Source organism: Salmo trutta, chromosome 1, assembly GCF_901001165.1.
Source record: "Salmo trutta chromosome 1, fSalTru1.1, whole genome shotgun sequence".
Taxonomy (NCBI): Eukaryota; Metazoa; Chordata; class Actinopteri; order Salmoniformes; family Salmonidae; genus Salmo; species Salmo trutta.
The window spans coordinates 74,094,521-74,121,820 of record NC_042957.1 but is presented as its reverse complement, the minus strand read 5'-3'; the positions used below and the strand labels follow the sequence as shown (position 1 = coordinate 74,121,820).

Genomic DNA, 27,300 nt, shown 5'->3' with positions numbered 1-27,300 from the left:
GGGCCAACGTATTGGGATCAGACAGAGAGGTATTGGAGGGGGGCAGACCACACCTCCTTGTTCTTCTCTCTGTACACTGTGCCACAAGGCATACAAGAACACTGCTGCACATCAACACTGTGTTCTGTGGATACAGATCCAGGTAGTCTTTGGCTGACTGCGTATGGTGGCGCAATGCTCCAAAAGATGGCATGCCATAGGTCTCTGTCCTTCACGGAAGCAGCAAGGTCCTCTGTAGTTAATTAAAACGGTCAACAGTGTCGTTTAGTTAATTAAACCGGTCAACAGTATCTTTTAGTGCATTAAAAAAGTCAACAGTATCTTTTAGTGCATTAAAACAGTCAACAGTATCTTTTAGTGCATTAAAACAGTCAACAGTATCTTTTAGTGTATTAAAACAGTCAACAGTATCTTTTAGTGCATTAAAACAGTCAACAGTATCTTTTAGTGTATTAAAACAGTCAACAGTATCTTTTAGTGCATTAAAACAGTCAACAGTATCTTTTAGTGCATTAAAACAGTCAACAGTGTCGTTTAGTTAATTAAAACGGTCAACAGTGTCCTTTAGATCATTAAAAAAGTCAACAGTGTTGTTTAGTTAATTAAAATGGTCAACAGCGTCATTTAGTTCATTAAAACAGTCAACAGTGTTGTTTAGTTAATTCAAATTGGTCAACAGTGCAGTGGACTTCTAGAACTCACTCTAATGAAGCTGCAACGATCCAAAACACCTTTCAGATCTCTTCAGCTCTTCTCCTTCATTTATAAAGTCCATAGAAAGCTCAGGTTTCTGTATTTTACTTGTCTTCTTTTGTTCACTGAGATGTTTATCTTGACAATGTCCTCCTTTCTGCCTAACAAGTCACAGGGTGTTCCAGGGAATGAAATGACAACATTTCTCTGAATGTCCTTACATAATCGCACAGTCAGACAAGCGTGTCTCTGAATATTGCATACACTACAACAAACCACTATTTATGTTGTAGCTGTAAAGTCTCTGAATGTTGCATATACTACAACAAACCCCTATGAGACATTAGCCTGACAAGACTGAGCCTCAATGCTCCACTGACCTACCTTTAAGGTAGGAAGAGCATTCTGCTTGACCTATACAGTGTGTCCACCTAGTGGTCTCCAGAAGAATGGCAATGCCATATTTGCAGAGACAGACAGGAATGAATTCTATGCCGGATTGTTACTATTATCTTCAACCAAAGAAAAAACTAGATGCCTACCTTCATAACTATGTGTAGGGGAGAGCAGCGACAATACTAACATGTCCCAGTTAAAAATCCCCACACTACACACTTAGGTTTACTCTGTAGTGTAGGTTTACTCTGTAGGGTAGGTTTACTCTGTAGTGTAGGTTTACTCTGTAGGGTAGGCTTACTCTGTAGGGTAGGTTTACTCTGTAGTGTAGGTTTACTCTGTAGTGTAGGTTTACTCTGTAGGGTAGGTTTACTCTGTAGGGTAGGTTTACTCTGTAGGGTAGGTTTACTCTATAGGTGAACATCACAGTAGTAGAGGTATACAGTACCTACAGAGCATCTTCAGATCCTAAAGCGTCAGTCACCATTCACAGCAGGGTGTCCTCGATGTAGTCAGGGTCCTCAAGGGTCTCCAGACGTCTCTTGCAGGCATCCAGAATTTTCTTCCTGGGCCCCAGGGGGATGTGGATGCTCTTGAGGTCCTCGTCCGAGCACAGCAGCAGTGCCTCCAGGTCAATCTTCTCCCGCCTGAAGACGGTGAGGAACTCATCCATGGTCTGCGCAGCCAAGAACACCTCCAACGGGCTGGTCACGGCCTCGCAGTCATCATCCAGCCCCAGCTCCACCTCGTCCCAGGGAAGCTCCTGGCGGTTCCTTTCCTGGAGGCTGCGGGCACTGCCGATGCTGTCCCCCCCATCGTCCAGGCTGGGCGAACGCCTCAGCCGGCTGAGCAGCCGCACGTTGGCGCTGCCAGCCCGTTCAGTTCCTCCGCTGAGGCTCCCCTCGTCACGCCCGCCGATGCCGAACAGGCCGCCACTGATATAGTTGCGTCGGAACACCATGGTTCCCAGACCGGGCCGGTTGAAGAGAGAGTCGTGGCCCGAGTCGGTGCTGACCTCAGAGTATTCCATGTCGGGCCGGTAAGACAAGTCCGGCTCGCTGATGGCACGAGAGATGGCGTCGTCGTTGGCGTCTCCGTGGAATATGTCTCGGAGGTTGCCGCGGCGCCCTGTGCGGTCCCGAGGGCCGACATAGGTTCCCTGTTTAAGGAACATGACATCGTTGCCCAGCTGGAGGCCCGAGAGGGAGCGAACGCTCTTCCTGCCGTCCTCGTAGATCTTGAAGGTCCCGTCTCCTTGCTTCCTCTTCTCCAACCTCTTCTGGATCTTGGTCTTGCCTCGGGTTGTGGCGTGAAGAGTAGCCTGCAGGGACAAAGAGCAACACAGGCTTCAACAACTAATTATACAGGAGCACACATCTCAAATTTAACAGATGACAAATGTTTAATGTTGGAGTGTAATGTCCCTTTAATTTTCAACATGGTGTAGAAAATTATAGACTGCAAATAACTGTCATTGTATCCTCTCCTTTCTCCACTAATGGGAAATGTTGGTGTTTCAACTGTTGTGCATGTGAAATGATAAAGCAGCAGACATAACAGATAGGGAGTTTCACATGCACAACAGTTGGAACACCAACATTTCCCATTAGTGGAGAAAGGAGAGGATACAATGACAGTTATTTGCAGTCTATAATTATGTACACCATTAATTAAAGGGACATTACACTCCAACATGAAACATTTGTCATCTGTTAAACTTGAGATAAGTCCACATTCCAGGTCATTCATTTTATAGATGCAGCTTTGTACTACAATCCTAAATGAAGGAAAAGAGAAGCACCATATTATTTCCTGATGTGCTGTGGTCATCTTTCCCATGTATTCATTTAGCTTGAGGCATCATATAGCTGGAGCTACACAACCAATGGCGTGGAATGTGCACTCATCTTGACATTGGACTATTTTTATGTTCTGAAAACATCTGACAAACGTTGGTTTTGGAGTGGAATGTCCCTTTAAATAAATATTCAAAAGACATAAATGTCTGGATGAGGCTGTACTGTACTGCCCTAAGAGTATGGCACACTGTCACACCCTGATCTGTTTCACGTCTTGTGCTTGTCTCCACCCCCCTCCAGGGGTCTCCCATTTTCCCCTGTGCATTTATACCTGTGTTTTCTGTTTGTCTGTTGCCAGTTTGTCTTGTCCCGTTAAGTCCTACCAGAGTGTTCCTGTGTTCTAGTTTTTCTTAGCCTTCCCAGTTCTGACCTTACTGCCTGTCCTGATCCTGCCTGACTCTGATTTGGGAGAAAATGGGAGACACCTGGAGGGGGGTGGAGACAAGCACAAGACAGGTGAAACAGATGTGGGTGTAACACACTGACAGTGGTGGTGTCTAGTTGGTGCAGCTTGTACTGACCTGAGAGTATGGCACACAGACAGTGGTGGTGTCTAGGTGGTGCAGCTTGTACTGACCTGAGAGTATGGCACACTGACAGTGGTGGTGTCTAGGTGGTGCAGCTTGTACTGACCTGAGAGTATGGCACACTGATAGTGGTGGTGTCTAAGCGGTGCAGCTTGTACTGACCTGAGAGTATGGCACACTGACAGTGGTGGTGTTTAGGCGGTGCAGCTTGTACTGACTTGAGAGTATGGCACACTGACAGTGGTGGTGTCTAGGCGGTGCAGCTTGTACTGACCTGAGAGTATGGCACACTGACAGTGGTGGTGTCTAGGTGGTGCAGCTTGTACTGACCTGAGAGTATGGCACACTGACAGTGGTGGTGTCTAGGTGGTGCAGCTTGTACTGACCTGAGAGTATGGCACACTGACAGTGGTGGTGTCTAGGTGGTGCAGCTTGTACTGACCTGAGAGTATGGCACACTGACAGTGGTGGTGTCTAGGTGGTGCAGCTTGTACTGACCTGAGAGTATGACACACTGACAGTGGTGGTGTCTAGGTGGTGCAGCTTGTACTGACCTGAGAGTATGGCACACTGACAGTGGTGGTGTCTAGGTGGTGCAGCTTGTACTGACCTGAGAGTATGGCACACTGACAGTGGTGGTGTCTAGGTGGTGCAGCTTGTACTGACCTGAGAGTATGGCACACTGACAGTGGTGGTGTCTAGGTGGTGCAGCTTGTACTGACCTGAGAGTATGGCACACTGACAGTGGTGGTGTCTAGGTGGTGCAGCTTGTACTGACCTGAGAGTATGGCACACTGACAGTGGTGGTGTCTAGGTGGTGCAGCTTGTACTGACCTGAGAGTATGGCACACTGACAGTGGTGGTGTTTAGGTGGTGCAGCTTGCGGCTCACTGAGCTGCTTGTGTAGCTGGAGAAGCTCATGGCATCTGACATGGACTGCTCCGACGCCGCCTCTTTGTGGAACTTGCGCTCCATGCGCTTGTGGTGCTTCCTCTGCAGCTTCACGCACTCCTTAATCCTCCTCTCAGCCTCACGGAAAGCCCGCTCCTTCAGCTTCCCCACCAGCTTGGGGTTGAGGGCCGACTGCTTGGCGGCGATGGAGTCCAGGTAGCGGACACAGTCCATGTGGCTCTTGGTGGCGGCCATGTCCAGGGGCGTATGGTAGTCGTTGTCCAGGCACCACACGTTGGCACCGAAGGACACCAGGAAGGACAGGCAGTTGTGGTGGCCGTTGGCAGCCGCCAGGTGGAGAGGTGTGTTCCCCCATATGTCACACTTATCAGGGTTGCCTCTGCAGAACAAGAGGAAGTACAGACATCAGCTGATAGAAGCAACGGGCATATAGCACACATATGGCATCTATATTAGGACGTCTTCATCCTAATATGGACGTTGTACACATAGACCTGGGATGAATACATCGGACTATGTAAAACTATTTCAAATACTTAACTGCGCTGGATTTTGTTTTTTTCCCCAGAACAAATGGAGTAGTCCCAAATGTGAAAATATCAAGCTATATCTAATGCACCATAAATACGTGCTCTTAGTAAACAAGATACTTTTTTTTCTCTGACCTGTACTTGAAACATCAATTTTGCTACGATGTCAAGACTGAAAAATCCCTAACTCTTTACAGTGCCAAGACAGAGGTGATGATGCTGTTACAACAAGTCATGCTGTTCTGTTCCAAAGGCATTCAGTAAGTGCTATCTGTGAGTAATGTGGACCAGGAGAAGGACAACCCACTCTCAGATACTCCTAAACATAGCAGGTACCTTGTGAGAAAGCCCATGATTTTCTTTATCATGATTTCAGCACTGAGATCTCATCCATGGGCTGTTCATCGAATCTTCATAAATCATGTTTAACCTTACATCCCAGTACCATTTAGCACTGGTAAATCTCCGCAACAACACCAGCAGCAACAACACCAGCAGCAACAACACCAGCAGCAACAACAGCACAGTAAACAAATTCTTAATGACACCAAACAGATGGCAGATACACAAGTTATGAGATGAACAATACCATCGTTTGGACCTGCTGTCATTACGCTTAGAGGATTTCTCTGGCTTCTCCATGCGTTCCATTCCCCTACCATCAGCCTACCATGACCCCATGGGCACCTCAGCCTGAACTAGGACCTACACCTCTACACTACAGTCGGCCTGTAACACAACCACCACTACACTAACCAGTGTCATGTTTCAGGGGAGGCCCGGGCCGGTCGGGCTGCACCTGACTCCAGAGCGTACTACCGGGGCATGCATACTTGGTGATGTCATGCTCAATTCCTTCAGTCGCGCAGCATTGGAGCTGAGTTTTCCCAATGTAGGGACAGTACGGATGACTTAACTTCACTAATATTTGTTTAGGGTGGAGGGGCAGATTTGAGTTCTAATGTGTTCCAAAAGAAATTGATAACATATCACAACGTGATTTGTATTTCAGTTCTATTCCCAGGAAAAGGGAATTTTTTTACAGGAATTACATAAAGTGAAATCCTGTTTACCGCCAGATTGTACTTCAATTTATCCTTTCAGAGGTTTAAATATTAACAGGAAGTTCCTCTTTATTTAAAGGCAGTGTATAAACAGCTGTCAGATTTGGAATGGTTCCGGATGGTGGTACACTAACCCTATTGCTGATCTTAAAGGGGAAGTTCAGGATTTTACAACTTGATGTTAGATGGTTCCTCACCCTGAAAGTAGTCTATGGGCCAGAAGAAACTCTAATCCATGGTTCTTTTTGAAATGTATATATTTTATTTAACCTTTTATTTATCCAGGTGAGTCAGTTAAAACCCCTTACACTGGTGGGCATTGGCCTATATGGATAGGGCTAAATGAAATGTTTTCCTCAGAGGAAATATGGAAAGCATATGCATAATCATGGTAGCAATTAAAAGGGAACCGTTTGGAGATTATGGGACAATTATTAGACTAAAGGTGAGGACACAACAGTTCACCTGACACAAGACTGAATCCACTGTTGATTTAATGTGATTTTTCTTTTTACATTTACAGCACTTTTTACTGCATTTGTTGATAACTAAATCAGAAAATACTCTGGATATATTCAGTAACATGATAAGAATATTCTTGGAAAATTTGGGGTAGGTGCAACATAAGACAAAAGAATGACAAGGGTTTGAGTGAGAGGACTAACTGGTGTTTCAGTCAAACTGTGAACAACTAACTGGTGAACTGTGAACAGTTCCTAAGTCATTTCGATGCACTTCTATGACTCAAAGAGTCTTCACTATAAGGTGTTTTTGTGTGTTCTATAGCCAACATGAGAAGCTCAATTCTAAAATATGACATTATAGTGTTAAGGCTTTCACAAGGCAATTCAGAGCAGCAGATCGGAATTATTTTGCACATAGAATGGAGTCATGAGTGCATTCAAATGCATGGTCCACGGCAAATCTTTGTCCCAATACAACAAACATTATCTCATTCTGTTCAGAACAAACCCAAGGTATAACACCATGTCATCTTGTAACTGTACATCAAACAGTGTTCATAAACGTTGACACTGTATATTACATGAGTTTTATGATATGGAAATGTGAAGTGCACATGTATACAGCCACTGCGTTACCGTATAGGCCCTTATCAGAGTTCAAAGCTGCCTGTAAAGGACTACAAACAAATTCTTATTTACAATGACGGCCTGGCCAGTGACGACTAGGAAGTGCGGTGCAATAAATCAAATAACAAAACATTGAAATCACAGGACAAGACAGACGTGACAACACAGAAGGACAGAGACGTGACAACACAGAAGGACAGGGACATGTGACAACACAGAAGAACAGGGGCATGTGACAAACACAGAAGGACAGGAACATGTGAAAACACAGAAGGACAGGGACATGTGACAACACAGAAGAACAGGGGCATGTGACAAACACAGAAGGACAGGAACATGTGAAAACACAGAAGGACAGGAACTGAGGGGTCACCGTCTAAATCTTCTAGGAACTCGGGTCACAGTCTAAATCTACGAATGGAGGGGTCACAGTCTAAATCTTCTAGGAACTGAGGGGTCACAGTCTAAATCTACGAATGGAGGGGTCACAGTCTAAATCTTCTAGGAACTGAGGGGTCACAGTCTAAATCTTCTAGGAACTGAGGGGTCACAGTCTAAATCTTCTAGGAACTGAGGGGTCACAGTCTAAATCCTCTAGGAACTGAGGGGTCACAGTCTAAATCTTCTAGGAACTGAGGGGTCACAGTCTAAATCTTCTAGGAACTGAGGGGTCACAGTCTAAATCTTCTAGGAACTGAGGGGTCACAGTCTAAATCTTCTAGGAACTGAGGGGTCACAGTCTAAATCTTCTAGGAACTGAGGGGTCACAGTCTAAATCTTCTAGGAACTGAGGGGTCACAGTCTAAATCTTCTAGGAACTGAGGGGTCACAGTCTAAATCTTCTAGGAACTGAGGGTCACATTCTAAATCTCCTAGGAATTGAGGGGTCACAGTCTAAATCTTCTAGGAACTAAGGGGTCACAGATGTACACAGAATGATAGAGAACAATGGAACAAATATACTTCATATTGGGTAGGGTTAGCGTCTGGAAGGGTTAGGGTCTGCTAGGTCTAGGTTAGGATCAGGTAGGGTTAGGGTCTGCTAGGTCTAGGTTAGGATCAGGTAGGGTTAGGGTCTGCTAGGTCTAGGTTAGGATCAGGTAGGGTTAGGGTCTGCTAGGTGTAGGTTAGGATCAGGTAGGGTTAGGGTCTGCTAGGTCTAGGTTAGGATCAGGTAGGGTTAGGGTCTGCTAGGTCTAGGTTAGGATCAGGTAGGGTTAGGGTCTGCTAGGTGTAGGTTAGGATCAGGTAGGGTTAGGGTCTGCTAGGTCTAGGTTAGGATCAGGTAGGGTTTTATTCATTTTTTTATTGAACCTTAATTTAACTAGGCAAATCAGTTAAGAACAAATTCTTATTTTACAATGACAGCCTACCCCGGCCAAGCGCCACCCTATGGGACTCCTGATCATGGCCGGTTGTGATACAGCCCGGGATCGAACCAGGGTCTGTAGTAACGCCTCTAGCACTGAGATGCAGTGCCTTAGACCGCTGCGCCACTCGGGAGCCCATAAGGGGGTCAGGTTAGGGTTAGATAGGGTTAGGGTTAGGTAGAGTGTATTCTACTTGTACAGAGAGGTTAGGTATTATTCAGCACTTTTCTATTGCTCGAGGATTCGTTGACAGGCTGATTGATCGAAAAGCGAATGCGTGCTGTTTATCATAATCAGTGAGAGATAGGTACAGTACACATTTAGTGTAGTAAATGTTTTATAAGCTGAATACCGTGGGAATTCCTAGAACTAGGGTTGTTATCAGTTACTTTATCACCACACTGTCTAAGTGGACCCGCCATTGTGTTACCTTGTGTGCATTTACCTCTGGGGATCCCTTGCATGTTGAACTGTAGATGACATCCCCATAGTCAAGCATGGGGAAGATCATCTGTAGTAGTGTCAACCGAGCAGCGGGGTGAAAGAGGTCCTGTTACGACAGGGTCAATCCATTTGAATTCAAACACTTTTTTGACAACACCCCCTTTTGATTTGAATGAAACCTTCCATACATATTAGTCCATTGTAGAAGTGATCAGAAAGTGACTCTTTTGACTTGAATATCAAAACATTCAAGAGATAAAGGTGCTCAAAGTTGACCCATGTTGCATACCCCACCATAGCATGAGACATCATGTCTTCATCACTGGAAAAGATCAACGGTTGAGATAGATATCTTTTAAAAGATTACAAACAGGGTTGTCAAACTATCTGATAATTTCTTGAAAATAATCATGTTTTTTATAAAGTATATCATTTTTAAACCTTAATACATGTTGTGTCTCAACCGATGGCGGGCCCAACACAGAAACCTCAGATGATGTAAAGTAGGGTCTAAGCTACAACATATGCAATATAAAAAGAAAAACGGAGTTTACGAGTGTTTTAGATAATTAACGTTAAATTAAATGTAAAAAAAATATATATATATTTCTCCATCCACTTCCTTAATATTTTCAGCCAATCACTTTTCCTGGCATGTTTTCCATCTGATCCTTTAGATTGCTGCTGCCTATTACTATGATAAATCACATGGCGAGGATGTTTGTTATCAAGCTATTAATGTGCATAATATCTAACAACTGGAGCAAGGCTAGTAGGGCTGACCCCAATTAGTCGATGGTCGATTGTTTGGTTGATAGGCTGTTGGTCGACCAACATTTTTTTTGTCGAGCAGTAGCATATATATATATATACTACCACCGTTCAAAAGTTTTGGACACTTAGAAATGTCCTTGATTTTGAAAGAAAAGCACATTTTTTTGTCCATTAAAATAACATCAAATTGATCAGAAATACAGTGTAGACATTGTTTTAATGTTGTAAATGACTATTGTAGCTGGAAACGGCAGATTTTTATGGAATATCTACATAGGCGTACAGAGGCCCACTATAAGCAACCATCACTCCTGTGTTCCAATGGCACTTTGTGTTAGCTAATCCAAGTTTATCATTTTAAAAGGCTAATTGATCATTAGAAAACCCTTTTGCAATTATGTTAGCACAGATAATTATTAGCTAGCTAACCCTCTTTCCACAGCTAGCAAAATATTTCTTGCTCATATGATTTGAAAAACGAATCATCAGGAGTAGGCAGCGCCATAAGTGAGTAAACTGAGATATGACTAAGGAGTTAATCAGGGCAATTTGTCCATAAATAGACAGGTATTTACCTCCATGGTTGCAGGATCTTGTCTATTTTTACAAGTTTTCTATTGAAATTCATTGTGGAGAGCTGTCACAAGCGTCGAAAGGATTAGACCAAGGCACAGCGTGTATAGTGCTCATCTTCATTTATTTTAAGAGAACACTTAAACAAAATAACCAAACAACAAACAGTTCCGTAAGGTACACAGACTATACGGAAAACAACCACCCACAAAACCCAAAGGAAAACAGGCTGCCTAAGTATGGCTTCCAATCAGAGAAAACGAAAGACACCTGCCTCTGATTGGAAACCATCCTCGGCCAAACATGGAAAACGAAGCATAGAAAATGAAAACTAGAACAAAATCTCCTAGAACCAAAAAACCCCAAAACACACAAAACAACCCCCCTGCCACGCCCTGACCATTCTACTATGGCAAATGACCCTTTTCACTGGTCAGGACGTGACAAGAGCTCATTTATATATTTTGTGATATGAATACCAAGTATGTCTACTTCACCGTAAGCCCATTTTAAAGGTAAACTGCAGGGTAATGTAAAAGTATTTTTTTTTTAAGATACAATACGTAATATTGTACACTTATCATAATTAGGTTTTAGTCCAGAGAGTACAGAAAAGTTATCTAGATCTTCAATGAGATATTGCAGGGATCTAGCTTGCGGACTTAATATAAAACTTGAGTCATCGGCATACATGGTCACCTTTGTTTTTAAGCCTTGGATTTGTAATGTATGAAAAGGGTTGTATAAATCTAAAGGGATGCTGTCAAAAAGTGTCTGCATTCAAATGGATTTACCTGATATAAAACCCCAAGTCTGTCATTTTCCAGTTTTCTTTAAAAAGCCATTAGAACCTTCACTAACATTAGCCACAGGTAGCTAGATAACAATCAATGGAAGTGATAGGGGCAACTGTGAACTGTTTTAAAAAAAGGTTCCAGATGACCTTTAAGCAATAATTGAGTTGTTTTCAGTTGACTTTCCAACATAAATGCTTTAACAGACAGGATTTGACCTCAGTCATAGTATCCCTATATACTGTAGCATTAGTCCTCCAACAGGCTTGATCAATATTTGATGAGCTGCAGGTGCAGCAAGCATTGCACTGGTCGCAGAGGCTAGGGATACATTATTGATGGACAAAGCTGCAAGGTTTTCACAGACAGCGGAGAAGCTGTGTGCCTGCCACGCTACACCAACCAGAGCCAGGATTGGCACCTTCTCACCAGCCTGACCTTGATTTCTTGTGTGACCGACCCGGGTCTCACGCGCAACACAACAGTTTTAGCCCAATGAGTTAAAGGCATTAGCTAGGAACGCCAGCAGATGAACACCTCGCCTGCCTGATCCTGATCCCCCCCCCCCCCCATGAGAACAATCAAACTTCAACCCCAAGTCTGCTACGCTCCATATGGCTGTCTTGGCCCACTGAGCTAAAACCTAGGTATTAGCTAGGAGAGCCATAGGATTAACCAACTCCTAACTCACCTGACTTTAATTTCTTCCTGCCCTGATCTGACAATCCACACTCTTAGGAAAAAAAGGTTCCAAAAGGGTTCTTCGACTGTCCCCATATGATAAACCTTTTGGGTTCCATGTCGAACCCTCTGTGGAAAGGGTTTTACATGGAACCCAAAAGGGTTATAACTGGAACCAAAAGGGTTCTACCTGGAATCAAAAGGGGTTCTTCAGAGGGTTCCCCTATGGGGACAGCTGAAGAACCCTTTTTGGTCCTAGATAGCACCTTTTTTTCTCAGAGTGCAGGGTTCAAACACATTACTGTGTTACTTAGCCTTCTGAGCTAAAGCCTCTGCATTAGCTTGGGGAGACAAATTATAAAAATTTCACCTGCCCAACCCTGGTTTCTCACTGTCTAGTGTTACCTACAAGGGTTCAAACTGGGTCTCTGGAATTTATTTGCTGTCTCCTCTCTAGTCTGCCAATTTTAGTGTCTTGTTTTGCATGTGTAGTCTTGTCTGGGACATAAGACAAAGGTGGTCTGGGAAGTCTAAATCTTTTAGGAACTGAGGGGTCACAGTCTAAATCTTTTAGGAACTGAGGGGTCACAGTCTAAATCTTTTAGGAACTGAGGGGTCACAGTCTAAATCTTCTAGGAACTGAGGGGTCACAGTCTAAATCTTCTAGGAACTGAGGGGTCACAGTCTAAATCTTCTAGGAACTGAGGGGTCACAGTCTAAATCTTCTAGGAACTGAGGGGTCACAGTCTAAATCTTCTAGGAACTGATGGGTCACAGTCTAAATCTTCTAGGAACTGATGGGTCACAGTCTAAATCTTCTAGGAACTGATGGGTCACAGTCTAAATCTTCTAGGAACTGAGGGGTCACAGTCTAAATATTTTAGGAACTGAGGGGTCACAGTCTAAATCTTCTAGGAACTGAGGGGTCACAGTCTAAGTCTTCTAGGAACTGAGGGGTCACAGTCTAAATCTTCTAAATCAAATAAAGGGTCAGGTAGGGTTAGGGTCAGGTAGGGTTAAAGCCACGTAAGGTTAGGGTTAGGGTCAGGTAAGGTTAGGGTCAGGTAGGGTTAAAGCGACGTAGGGTTAGGTAGGGTTAGGGTCAGGTAGGGTTAAAGCCACATAGGGTTAGGGTCAGGTAGGGTTAAAGCCACATAGGGTTAGGGTCAGGTAGGGTTAAAGCCACATAGGGTTAGGGTCAGGTAGGGTTAAAGCCACATAGGGTTAGGTAGGGTTAGGGTCAGGTAGGGTTAAAGCCACGTAGGGTTAGGGTCAGGTAGGGTTAGGGTCAGGTAGGGTTAGGGTCAGGTAGGGCTAGGTTTAGGATCAGGTAGGGTTAGGGTCAGGTAGGGCTAGGGCTAGGTAGGGTTAGGATCAGGTAGGGCTAGGGTCAGGTAGGGCTAGGTTTAGGATCAGGTAGGGCTAGGTTTAGGATCAGGTAGGGCTAGGGTCAGGTAAGGTTAGGGTCAGGTAGGGCTAGGGTCAGGTAGGGCTCGGTTTAGGATCAGGTAGGGCTAGGATCAGGTAGGGTTAGGGTCAGGTAGGGTTAGGTTTAGGATCAGGTAGGGTTAGGGTCAGGTAGGGCTAGGTTTAGGATCAGGTAGGGTTAGGGTCAGGTAGAGCTAGGGTCAGGTAGGGCTAGGGTCAGGTAGGATTAGGGTCAGGTAGGGCTAGGTTTAGGATCAGGTAGGGTTAGGGTCAGGTAGGGCTAGGATCAGGTAGGATTAGGGTCAGGTAGGGCTAGGTTTAGGATCAGGTAGGGTTAGGGTCAGGTAGGGCTAGGGTTTGGCCCTGTCCGGGGGTATCATCGGATGGGGCCACAGTGTCTTCTGATCCCTCCTGTCTCAGCCTCCAGTATTTATGCTGCAGTAGTTTATGTGCCGGGGGCTAGGGTCAGTCTGTTTCATCTGGAGTATTCTCTTGTCTTATCCGGTGTCCTGTGTGAATTTAAATATGCTCTCTCTAATTCTCTCTTTCTCTCTTTTTTTCTTTCTCTCGGAGGACCTGAGCCCTAGGACCATGCCTCGGGACTACCTGGCATGATGACTCCTTGCTGTCCCCAGACCACCTGACCATGCTGCTGCTCCAGTTTCAACTGTTCTGCCTGCGGCTACGGAACCCTGACCTGTTCACCGGACGCGGTTGTTGCACCCTCGACAACTACAATGATTATTATTATTTGACCATGCTGGTCATTTATGAACATTTTAACATCTTGACCATGTTCTGTTATAATATCCACCCGGCACAGCCAGAAGAGGACTGGCCACCCCTCATAGCCTGGTTCCTCTCTAGGTTTATTCCTAGGTTTTTGGCCTTTCTAGGGAGTTTTTCCTAGGGAGTTTTTCCTAGCCACCGTGCCTCTTTCACATGCATTGCTTGCTGTTTGGGGTTTTAGGCTGGGTTTCTGTACAGCACTTACAGCTATATAAATAAATTTGATTTGATTTGAGGTAGGGCTAGAATCAGGTAGGATTAGGATCAGGTAGGATTATGGTCAGGTAGGATTAGGGTCAGGTAGGGTGAGGATCAGGTAGGATTGTTCTATTAAGAATATGTATCACAGTTTAACTTTTGAGTTACAAGAGTACTTTTCTTCATTAAATCTTTATTTGTCAAAATGCAAATAAATAATTTTTTCTCTCATTTTGGATTATCAGCGTCTTTTGGTGCTCCTTTTTTGTCCAGTCCTGGTAAATGTTTTGGGGTGCAAATGTATGTGCAAAGGGGACTCAAAGGGTCAAGCGCTTAAAGGACTATGTCACAAATGCCTGGGCCTCTGGGCAGACGAATCTCAAATAAATCTAAATATCAGTGCTATTATATAATATCTGCCAATTACCAGACACTTTATCCAAAGCCACTTACCTTCATGCATACATTTTATGTCTGGTCCCAGGAATCAAACCCACCATCATGGCATTGAACACGCCATGTTCTACCAACTGGTCTACAGAGGACCATGCTCTACCAACTGATCTACAGAGGACCATGCTCTACCAACTGGTCTACAGAGGACCATGCTCTACCAACTGGTCTACAGAGGACCATGCTCTACCAACTGGTCTACAGAGGACCATGCTCTACCAACTGGTCTACAGAGGACCATGCTCTACCAACTGGTCTACAGAGGACCATGCTCTACCAACTGGTCTACAGAGGACCATGCTCTACCAACTGGTCTACAGAGGACCATGCTCTACCAACTGGTCTACAGAGGACCATGCTCTACCAACTGGTCTACAGAGGACCATGCTCTACCAACTGGTCTACAGAGGACCATGCTCTACCAACTGGTCTACAGAGGACCATGCTCTACCAACTGATCTACAGAGGAACATGCTCTACTAACTGATCTACAGAGGACCATGCTCTACCAACTGATCTACAGAGGACCATGCTCTACCAACTGATCTACAGAGGACCATGCTCTACAGAGGACCATGCTCTACCAACTGATCTACAGAGGACCATGCTCTACCAACTGATCTACAGAGGACCATGCTCTACCAACTGATCTACAGACGACCATGCTCTACCAACTGATCTACAGAGGACCATGCTCTACCAACTGATCTACAGAGGACCATGCTCTACCAACTGGTCTACAGAGGACCATGCTCTACCAACTGGTCTACAGAGGACCATGCTCTACCAACTGGTCTACAGAGGACCATGCTCTACCAACTGGTCTACAGAGGACCATGCTCTACCAACTGTTCTACAGAGGACCATGCTCTACCAACTGATCTACAGAGGACCATGCTCTACCAACTGATCTACAGAGGACCATGCTCTACTAACTGATCTACAGAGGACCATGCTCTACTAACTGATCTACAGAGGACCATGCTCTACTAACTGATCTACAGAGGACCATGCTCTACTAACTGATCTACAGAGGACCATGCTCTACCAACTGATCTACAGAGGACCATGCTCTACCAACTGATCTACAGAGGACCATGCTCTACCAACTGATCTACAGAGGACCATGCTCTACCAACTGGTCTACAGAGGACCATGCTCTACCAACTGATCTACAGAGGACCATGCTCTACCAACTGATCTACAGAGGACCATGCTCTACTAACTGATCTACAGAGGACCATGCTCTACTAACTGATCTACAGAGGACCATGCTCTACTAACTGATCTACAGAGGACCATGCTCTACCAACTGATCTACAGAGGACCATGCTCTACCAACTGGTCTACAGAGGACCATGCTCTACCAACTGATCTACAGAGGACCATGCTCTACTAACTGATCTACAGAGGACCATGCTCTACCAACTGATCTACAGAGGACCATGCTCTACTAACTGATCTAAAGAGGACCATGCTCTACCAACTGGTCTACAGAGGACCATGCTCTACTAACTGATCTACAGAGGACCATGCTCTACTAACTGATCTACAGAGGACCATGCTCTACCAACTGGTCTACAGAGGACCATGCTTTACCAACTGGTCTACAGAGGACCATGCTCTACTAACTGATCTACAGAGGACCATGCTCTACCAACTGATCTACAGAGGACCATGCTCTACCAACTGGTCTACAGAGGCCCATGCTCTACCAACTGATCTACAGAGGACCATGCTCTACTAACTGATCTACAGAGGACCATGCTCTACCAACTGATCTACAGAGGACCATGCTCTACTAACTGATCTACAGAGGACCATGCTCTACCAACTGGTCTACAGAGGACCATGCTCTACTAACTGATCTACAGAGGACCATGCTCTACTAACTGATCTACAGAGGACCATGCTCTACCAACTGGTCTACAGAGGACCATGCTTTACCAACTGGTCTACAGAGGACCATGCTCTACCAACTGATCTACAGAGGACCATGCTCTACCAACTGATCTACAGAGGACCATGCTCTACCAACTGATCTACAGAGGACCATGCTCTACCAACTGGTCTACAGAGGACCATGCTCTACCAACTGATCTACAGAGGACCATGCTCTACCAACTGATCTACAGAGGACCATGCTCTACTAACTGATCTACAGAGGACCATGCTCTACCAACTGATCTACAGAGGACCATGCTCTACCAACTGATCTACAGAGGACCATGCTCTACCAACTGATCTACAGAGGACCATGCTCTACCAACTGATCTACAGAGGACCATGCTCTACCAACTGATCTACAGAGGACCATGCTCTACCAACTGATCTACAGAGGACCATGCTCTACCAACTGATCTACAGAGGACCATGCTCTACCAACTGGATCTACAGAGGACCATGCTCTACCAACTGATCTACAGAGGACCATGCTCTACCAACTGATCTACAGAGGACCATGCTCTACCAACTGATCTACAGAGGACCATGCTCTACCAACTGATCTACAGAGGACCATGCTCTACCAACTGATCTACAGAGGACCATGCTCTACCAACTGGTCTACAGAGGACCATGCTCTACCAACTGATCAACAGAGGACCATGCTCTACCAACTGGTCTACAGAGGACCATGCTCTACCAACTGGTCTACAGAGGACCATGCTCTACCAACTGATCTACAGAGGACCATGCTCTACCAACTGGTCTACAGAGGACCATGCTCTACCAACTGGTCTACAGAGGACCATGCTCTACCAACTGGTCTACAGAGGACCATGCTCTACCAACTGGTCTACAGAGGACCATGCTCTACCAACTGATCTACAGAGGACCATGCTCTACCAACTGATCTACAGAGGACCATGCTCTACCAACTGATCTACAGAGGACCATGCTCTACCAACTGATCTACAGAGGACCATGCTCTACCAACTGATCTACAGAGGACCATGCTCTAACAACTGATCTACAGAGGACCATGCTCTACAGAGGACCATGCTCTACCAACTGATCTACAGAGGACCATGCTCTACCAACTGATCTACAGAGGACCATGCTCTACCAACTGATCTACAGAGGACCATGCTCTACCAACTGATCTACAGAGGACCATGCTCTACCAACTGGTCTACAGAGGACCATGCTCTACCAACTGGTCTACAGAGGACCATGCTCTACCAACTGGTCTACAGAGGACCATGTTCTACCAACTGATCTACAGAGGACCATGCTCTACCAACTGGTCTACAGAGGACCATGCTCTACCAACTGGTCTACAGAGGACCATGCTCTACCAACTGGTCTACAGAGGACCATGCTCTACCAACTGGTCTACAGAGGACCATGCTCTACCAACTGGTCTACAGAGGACCATGCTCTACCAACTGGTCTACAGAGGACCATGCTCTACCAACTGGTCTACAGAGGACCATGCTCTACCAACTGGTCTACAGAGGACCATGCTCTACCAACTGATCTACAGAGGACCATGCTCTACCAACTGATCTACAGAGGACCATGCTCTACTAACTGATCTACAGAGGACCATGCTCTACTAACTGATCTACAGAGGACCATGCTCTACTAACTGATCTACAGAGGACCATGCTCTACCAACTGATCTACAGAGGACCATGCTCTACCAACTGGTCTACAGAGGACCATGCTCTACCAACTGATCTACAGAGGACCATGCTCTACCAACTGATCTACAGAGGACCATGCTCTACCAACTGATCTACAGAGGACCATGCTCTACCAACTGATCTACAGAGGACCATGCTATTTGATGATACATAATGGCTCTTATGCAATTACAGCTACAGTTGTTAGACATGACATGATTTTACACATCCCTCACTCTTCTCTGGGCACCTTTTACTGCAGGTCATAACCCAATAATAACACATGATAACCCCTGTTCACTTAAAATATGATAAGAATGGAATGGAATTGAAAAGGGCTCTGGACACTGTCCTCAGTATCCTGACTATGCTTGTTGTTACATCATAGAATGACAGATTGTTGCTCCCTACTGCTACTGTTTCACTATCCACTATAAATCCACTATAAATCCACTGTAAATCCACTGTAAATCTGCCAGGCCTGTATTTCAGCTGGAAACCCAATAAAGTTGTCAGACATTGAAATGATCTCCCTGGATCTCAAGGGTGCTGCTGTCTAGTAGTCACTGATGTTGTGAGAAACTATGGTGACTATTAAAGTATTTTTAGTACCAAATGTCACGCACACTTTTTCATGGTGTTAGAATTGCTGTTTATCATAATCAGTGAGCGATTGGTACAGTACACATTTAGTGTAGTAAATGTTTTATAAGCTGTATACTGTGGGAATTCCTAGAACTAGGTTTGTTATCAGTTACTTTATCACCACACTGTCTAAGTGGACCCTCCATTGTGTTACCTTGTGTACATTTTCCCTGAACAAAATGGTGGAATGCACAGAGGACTAATGAACCACATCAAACCTAATTGGGCATTTGCTGACAGTATATTTGTGTTCCTGAAATGCACACAAGGCCCACTTAGTCTGTGTGAGAGAACGAGAGATCGGACTATGCCTGGCAAAAGCAGACACACTGACAGAGAGAGAGAGAGCGAGAGAGAGAGAGAGGGAGAGAGAGAAAGAGGACACAGAGACAGAGACAGGGGGAGAGAGAGAAAGAGAGAGAGAAAGAGACAGGGAGAGAGACACGGAGAGACAGACAGGGAGAGAGAGAGACAGAGAGAGCGAGAGAGACAAAAAATTCAACCAAACACATTTGGCCCTTTCACTGCTTGAATACCTCGGTCCCATGGCATTACCCTGGCACACACAGAAAAAACATGATGAACAGCCTCAGTGATTGAACAAAAAGGACACCTGACCTTTTCGGCAATGGGAGTTTATAGAGCAGCCTCCAGCTATAATCTGCCATGCTCTCAGCCCCCACAACCCCCTGCCACTGATGCCCCTTCACTCCCGCTAAGCTCCTGATCTGCCTAACTTCCTTGACACTGAGGGTGTACAGTGCATTGCCCCCCACCTCCGCAATCTTCCCCAGGATCGGAGTGTTAAAAGTCAGTACGTCCTCCGGACCTTCCTGCCAGTCCCTAGTGTCTGCTGTCACTTGCAGTGGTGGAAACAGTGGCTTAGGCAGCACCACCTGGACCTCCGCATGACTCTCTCCAGCAGCCTCAGAGGCGTGAGTCCTGCCTGCTGTTCCAATCCTCCAGCAGCAGTAGGTCAGCTAGTTTCTTGATGCCATTAAACATCCCTGCAGGGTGGCTGAACGACATTAAAGGGATCCGTGGGTGGTGGAAGATGGCCTCCCATGGCCCATGCACCACACCCCCTTCTCGTGTGGGCCTTGGCAGTTGCTAGGCCCTCAGTACTAGAGTGTAAAAGTCTAAGACCCCTGCTCTCTTGGGCCTCTCCGGCCTCATGAGGAGAAGCTACCGGTCCAGCCCTAAATTGCCAGCCCTCCTCAACAGAGCACATGCTAGTTCCCTCCAGCCATCATCAGTGTGGTATAGTCTCTGTGCCACTTTGAGTCAGAAGGCTGCCACCCTGCTCTCCAGGTCCATGAGGCCTTGTCCCCCCTCCTGGACAGGCAGCAGACCGCCGGGGGCGTTGAGAATGGTCAATTTATGTCATAGGGAGGATGCCATCAAGTTGTTGATGATCAGCACCCTCCCTCTGTACTTGGTAGAGGAGCCACCTCCACTTCGCCTGGCTTCGACACCACCACTTGTGACACTCCCTCCCAGTTCTTCCTGACCCACCCCTCCAAGCCCAGATACACCCCAAGAATATTGAGCCCTTCACAGACCCACTGCAACCCGCCCGGAAGTTGCCCTGTCCCTCCATTACCCACATAACAGCGCCTCACTCTTGCCCCAGTTTACCTTAACCGAAGACGCCCCCTCGTACACTCTCAAACTAGACCCCGTAGGTCCTGCTCATCCCTAATCATCTCTGAGACGTCAGCAGCTTATGCTGATACTGCTATACCTGTCCCCAACCCTGTCTGGCACACACACTGCCCACAGCCTCCTGTGCAGCAGGCCCAGAAGTTCCTCAATAGCAAGCGTGCTATTGCATGGTCCATTCTATCAAAGGCTTTCTATGGAAGAAGGTCCAAAGATCCCATTCTAAAGCCTTAACAGTATTTTGACGTCCGGATGAAAAGTGTGCCCAAAGTAAACTGCCTGTTACTCAGGCCCAGAAGCTAGGATATGCATATAATTGGTAGATTTGGATATAAAACACTCTAAAGTTAATAAAACTGTTAAAATAATGTATGTGAGTATAACAGAACTGAAATGACGAGGAAACCCCGAGGACAAACCATCCCCACCAAAATAATTCAGCGAAACCCTCCCAAATTGCAGTTCCTAGGGCTTCCACTAGAGGTCAACAGTCTTTAGAAAGAGTTTCAGGCTGGTTTAAAGAAAGATTTGCTAGGTGGCTCCCATTTTGGTTGTAGTGTTTCCAAGCGCGTGAATGAGAGCACGTTCTTTGGTATTTTCCTCCGGTAAAGACAATAACGATTCTCCGTCTTAAATTTGATCGATTATTTACATATTAGGGTACCTAAGGTTTGATTATAAACGTTGTTTGACTTGTTTGGATAAGTTTATTAGTTAACGTTTGGGATTCATTTTGTATGCATTTTGATGGAGGGAAATCAGTGGATTATTGACTGAAGCGCGCCAGCTAAACTGAGTTTTAATGGAAGGACTTTATCGAACAAAAGGACCATTTGTAATGTAACTGTGACCTTTTGGAGTGCCACCAGAAGATCTTCAAAGGTAAGGCATATATTATATCGCTTTTTCTGACTTTCGTGTCGCAACTGCCTGGTTGAAATATGGGTTTCATGTTTTTGTGTGCGGGGCGCTGTCCTCAGATAATCGCATGGTTTGCTTTCGCCGTAAAGCCTTTTTGAAATATGACACCGCTGGATTAACAAGAAGTTAAGCTTTATTTTGATGTATAACACATATATTTTCAAGAATGTTAAATATTTGAATTGAGTATTTTTGAATTTCGCTCTCTGCAATTTCACCGGACGTTGGCCAGGTGGGACGCTACTGTCCCACGTACCCGTAAGAAGTTAACAGACCCAGCATGTCCCTGATTATGAACAGATTTTCTGTGATTGAGCATCCTGGTACACAGTACATTTGGTCCTTGTTTACAATAGAGCCCCAGTGGGACTTCAGTCTGTTAGCGAGGACCTTGGCAAAGACCTTATAGTCCCCATAGAACAACGCTAGAGAGAGAGAGAGAGAGCGAGAGCGAGAGCGAGAGCGAGAGAGAGAGAGAGAGAGAGAGAGTCCCCCAAACTTTTGCCAATTAACCACTTTGCTAATGGGCTTCTTTCGCTGGACAGGAAGGGAAACCAGGTCAGCCAGAAACACACTGGAGAGAGCTTTGTTAACTGGTGCTTCTCTGATCAATTGTATTAGTATATAATTTTCCCTTTTTTTGGCATACAATATATCTCAGTATTTGTATTATTTCATACAGTCTTTAAAAAAAATCTTTATCAAGGATGCCATAAGTTTTGAACCTGACGTTAACTAAACAGGCTCATTGGCCACTGGTCATTTGCACTGATTGTCCCAAATTAGATGTATTCATTTTCTATCCTGAATAGAAACGCACTATACTTTACAAGTTTTTACTGAAAGAAGAAATAGCATGATGATGACATGTGTGATGAGTTGTCCATTGTTGCATCACATAACTCTGACCTGCACAATAACCAGTAAAGGAACATTCTAAATCTAGAATTCTAATCTCCCCGTCTGATGTTCTGATGTTTTTTCAAGAAGCAATGTTAAGCTGAGGAGAGGATACAACAACAGCCTTAACTGATCATGGTAGGCTTCCTTTTTCGGCAAACATTTATGTTGCTAGGATATGATTAGAGTATTATGACACTTTTATGCTTAATTGAAAAACAGTGACATAATAACTAAGCAGTAGCTTGCTCATTGGTTAATCTATAGTTGGAGCCAGTAGTTCCTCCACAAAGAAAGTAGGGCGAGGCCAAATCAATCAATGCACATCATCACGTCAACAAAACATTTTTCAGATCCAATGTGATATTTTTGGGGGGTATTTGGAAGTTTTATTGACAGATATAGAATATGAGATGAGTGATACAGTAGTCGTCATAGGCGTCGTAAGGATCGGACTAAGGCGCAGCGGGTAAATTGCTCATCTTCTTAATTTATTAAAGTAACGTGAACACTTAAACAAACCGACGAAACAGTTCCGTAAGGCACACAGGCTATACAGAAAATAACCACCCACAAAACACAAGTGAAAACAAACCCCACTAAATATGGCCTCCAATTAGAGACAACGACAACCAGCTGCCTCTAATTGGAGGTCATTGCCAAAAACCCAACATAGAAATAGAAAACTAGATATACACATAGAAATAGAAAATATAGAACATTTAAAAAAACACCGAAACACACAAAACAAAATCCCCTGCCACGCCCTGACCAAACTACAATGACAAATAACCCATTTTGGGTTGGTAGAACGGGGGATTGAACCGCTGCCTCAGGGCACTGCTAGGGGCCCTATGTGACTTTAAATGGCACAAAGTCTGGAACAATCTAACCTACTCAGTTAATAGTCTATCAATGGAAAGGTTCATGATTAAACTGGTCTACACAGCTAGGCTATATCCTCGTGGCTGACCCTAGCTGTGCCAGTCAATATATGTCTGGGGGTATTTGGGGAAAAGGAATTTTTGTTCTAACCAAATGAACAATAGATATATTATTTTCTATTCTATTCTATGATATTCTGTTCCATGATATTCTATTCCGTGATATTCTATTCTATTCTGTTCTATTATATGATATTCTATTCTATTCTATGATATTCTATTCTATTCTATGATATTCTATTCTATGATATTCTATTCTATGGTATTCCAAAACACAGAAAATATATACTGTCCAATAAAACTACAGAAAATATTCACAGTAGGTAGACCTCTCTACAGTATACACTATTAGTGTGGTCAGTGTGGTGGTGGTATTGGTGACCTTTTACTTGTTTACCCTGAGCCAAAACAGTTCATTCCTATGGAACAAACACACATGACTTCAATAAATCCTCACCGACCACCACCTAGGCATTATGGGTGTGGCTAATCTGCCACAGACAAAGAACAAACTAAAGACCAGTAGACTACTGTTACTTTATTTATCCTGCATCCTGAATCAGTCAGTAGGCTACTGTTACTTTATTTATCCTGCATCCTGAATCAGTCAGTAGGCTACTGTTACTTTATTTATCCTGTATCCTGAATCAGTCAGTAGGCTACTGTTACTTTATTTATCCTGCATCCTGAATCAGTCAGTAGGCTACTGTTACTTTATTTATCCTGAATCCTGAATCAGTCAGTAGGCTACTGTTACTTTATTTATCCTGCATCCTGAATCAGTCAGTAGGCTACTGTTACTTTATTTATCCTGCATCCTGAATCAGTCAGTAGGCTACTGTTACTTTATTTATCCTGCATCCTGAATCAGTCAGTAGGCTACTGTTACTTTATTTATCCTGAATCCTGAATCAGTCAGTAGGCTACTGTTACTTTATTTATCCTGCATCCTGAATCAGTCAGTAGGCTACTGTTACTTTATTTATCCTGCATCCTGAATCAGTCAGTAGGCTACTGTTACTTTATTTATCCTGCATCCTGAATCAGTCAGTAGGCTACTGTTACTTTATTTATCCTGCATCCTGAATCAGTCAGTAGGCTACTGTTACTTTATTTATCCTGCATCCTGAATCAGTCAGTAGGCTACTGTTACTTTATTTATCCTGCATCCTGAATCAGTCAGTAGGCTACTGTTACTTTATTTATCCTGCATCCTGAATCAGTCAGTAGGCTACTGTTACTTTATTTATCCTGCATCCTGAATCAGTCAGTAGGCTATGCTCTCCTCTTTCATGTGTTATTATGGCACACCCCTCTAGCACTACTGGTGCTGCACCTTGCTACTGAACTTACTAGCCCTACCTAATGTTACAGACCTGACCTAATTATACAGACCTTTAATACTAGCCCTACCTAATGTTACAGACCTTTAATACTAGCCCTACCTAATGTTACAGACCTGACCTAATTATACAGACCTGACCTAATGTTACAGACCTTTAATACTAGCCCTACCTAATGTTACAGACCTGACCTAATTATACAGACCTGACCTAATGTTACAAACCTTTAATACTAGCCCTACCTAATGTTACAGACCTGACCCAATTATACAGACCTTTAATACTAGCCCTACCTAATGTTACAGACCTGACCTAATTATACAGACCCGACCTAATGTTACAGACCTTTAATACTAGCCCGACCTAATGTTACAGACCTGACCTAATTATACAGACCTGACCTAATGTTACAGACCTTTAATACTAGCCCTACCTAATGTTCCAGACCTGACCTAATTATACAGACCTGACCTAATGTTACAGACCTTTAATACTAGCCCTACCTAATGTTACAGACCTGACCTAATTATACAGACCTGACCTAATGTTACAGACCTTTAATACTAGCCCTACCTAATGTTACAGACCTTTAATACTAGCCCTACCTAATGTTACAGACCTGACCTAATTATACAGACCTGACCTAATGTTACAGACCTTTAATACTAGCCCTACCTAATGTTACAGACCTGACCTAATTATACAGACCTGACCTAATGTTACAGACCTTTAATACTAGCCCTACCTAATGTTACAGACCTTTAATACTAGCCCTACCTAATGTTACAGACCTTTAATACTAGCCCTACCTAATGTTACAGACCTGACCTAATTATACAGACCTGACCTAATGTTACAGACCTTTAATACTAGCCCTACCTAATGTTCCAGACCTGACCTAATTATACAGACCTGACCTAATGTTACAGACCTTTAATACTAGCCCTACCTAATGTTCCAGACCTGACCTAATTATACAGACCTGACCTAATGTTACAGACCTTTAATACTAGCCCTACCTAATGTTACAGACCTGACCTAATTATACAGACCTGACCTAATGTTACAGACCTTTAATACTAGCCCTACCTAATGTTACAGACCTTTAATACTAGCCCTACCTAATGTTACAGACCTGACCTAATTATACAGACCTGACCTAATGTTACAGACCTTTAATACTAGCCCTACCTAATGTTACAGACCTTTAATACTAGCCCTACCTAATGTTACAGACCTGACCTAATTATACAGACCTGACCTAATGTTACAGACCTTTAATACTAGCCCTACCTAATGTTACAAACCTGACCTAATTATACAGACCTGACCTAATGTTACAGACCTTTAATACTAGCCCTACCTAATGTTACAGACCTTTAATACTAGCCCTACCTAATGTTACAGACCTGACCTAATTATACAGACCTGACCTAATGTTACAGACCTTTAATACTAGCCCTACCTAATGTTGCAGACCTTACCTAATTATACAGACCTTACCTAACGCTACAGATCTTACTAGACCGGACCTAATTCCTACAGAGGTGTTGCGTTCCCTAGGAGAATATACATAAACTACACAGAGCACTGCATGAGGGGGTAGGCTAGCTAGTATAGGTTGGCTATAGAATAACTATTTAACACAGGGGGAACTTTACCTATCGTATCTATCCATGATAAGAGTGCGCATCAATACTTCAATGTCTACCAAACACAATATTATTAACCACACGAGATATGGACACTGTATCTATCCTTAACTACTGCACGAGTTGAGCAAAAGGAATACAACATTCCACACGTGACGAAAATTACATTTTCAGGTCTTAAAAGCCTACTTACCCTCTGCCCACGATAAGTCGCAGAGCCTCCAAGTTGCCATGATAAGCGGCCCATAACGTCGGTGTCATGCCATCTTCATCCGGCGCGTTCAAGTCCTTCCGCGTTGCCTCTTTCAGCAGGTCCAGGTAGCCATCCCGGGCCGCCTTGTGATACCTGTCATTCATGGTATCAACGGGCCCTCGACTCCATTGCTCTCGGTCGTCATCTACCCATCTCTCGGTCTAAATGGCAGGCACCACAGGCTACAGTTCCACTGCCAGCCTCCGCCTGTGTTTCATTGTAAGCAAGCGCCGTGCCTCTGTTCCGGAATGTTATTGTGGCTTATGCCGTTGCAGTGACGGCCGCGCGAGCCGAGAGGGAACGCGCATTTGGTATCCAGGGGCTGTCGCGGCAGGGCTGTTATTAGGTTGTCTGGTCCACAGTAATATCATTGTTCTGGTCTACATGATGTGCACAAAATGCACGGAGTCTAATATAAATGTGAATGAATATAGAAAAATAAAGAAAAAAGCTTGGAATATATAGGCCTTCTTTAAAAATAACTTCAAGTTCAATATTCATATTCTACACATGCAGCCTATACACTCTTAGAAAAAGGCTTCCAAAAGGGTTCTTTGGCTGTCGCCATGGCAGAGCCCTTTTTGTGTCCTGGTAGAACAATTTTGGGTTCCAGGTAGAACCCTTTTTGGTTCCATGTAGAACCCTCTGTGGAAGAACCAAAAAGGGTTCTTCGAAGGGTTTTCCTATTGGGACAGCCAAAGTACCATTTGGTGTTCTAGATAGTGCTTAGGATTGTAGGTATTCATTTCCAATAGCCATTTAGAGTCCGTTGAAA

At 44.4% G+C, this 27,300-nt stretch overlaps 1 protein-coding gene across 1 annotated transcript; it reads right to left on the bottom strand.

The window, feature by feature from the left end:
- Positions 1–418: 418 nt before the first annotated feature.
- LOC115207467 (Usher syndrome type-1G protein homolog) lies at positions 419–26,945 on the bottom strand. Its single transcript, XM_029774552.1, has 3 exons — positions 26,466–26,945; positions 4,310–4,766; positions 419–2,410 (listed from the first exon to the last, which is right to left on the bottom strand). Exons 1-3 carry the CDS (start codon positions 26,627–26,629, stop codon positions 1,577–1,579), a joined length of 1,455 nt encoding a protein of 484 aa, XP_029630412.1. The 5' UTR covers positions 26,630–26,945; the 3' UTR covers positions 419–1,576.
- Positions 26,946–27,300: the final 355 nt, after the last annotated feature.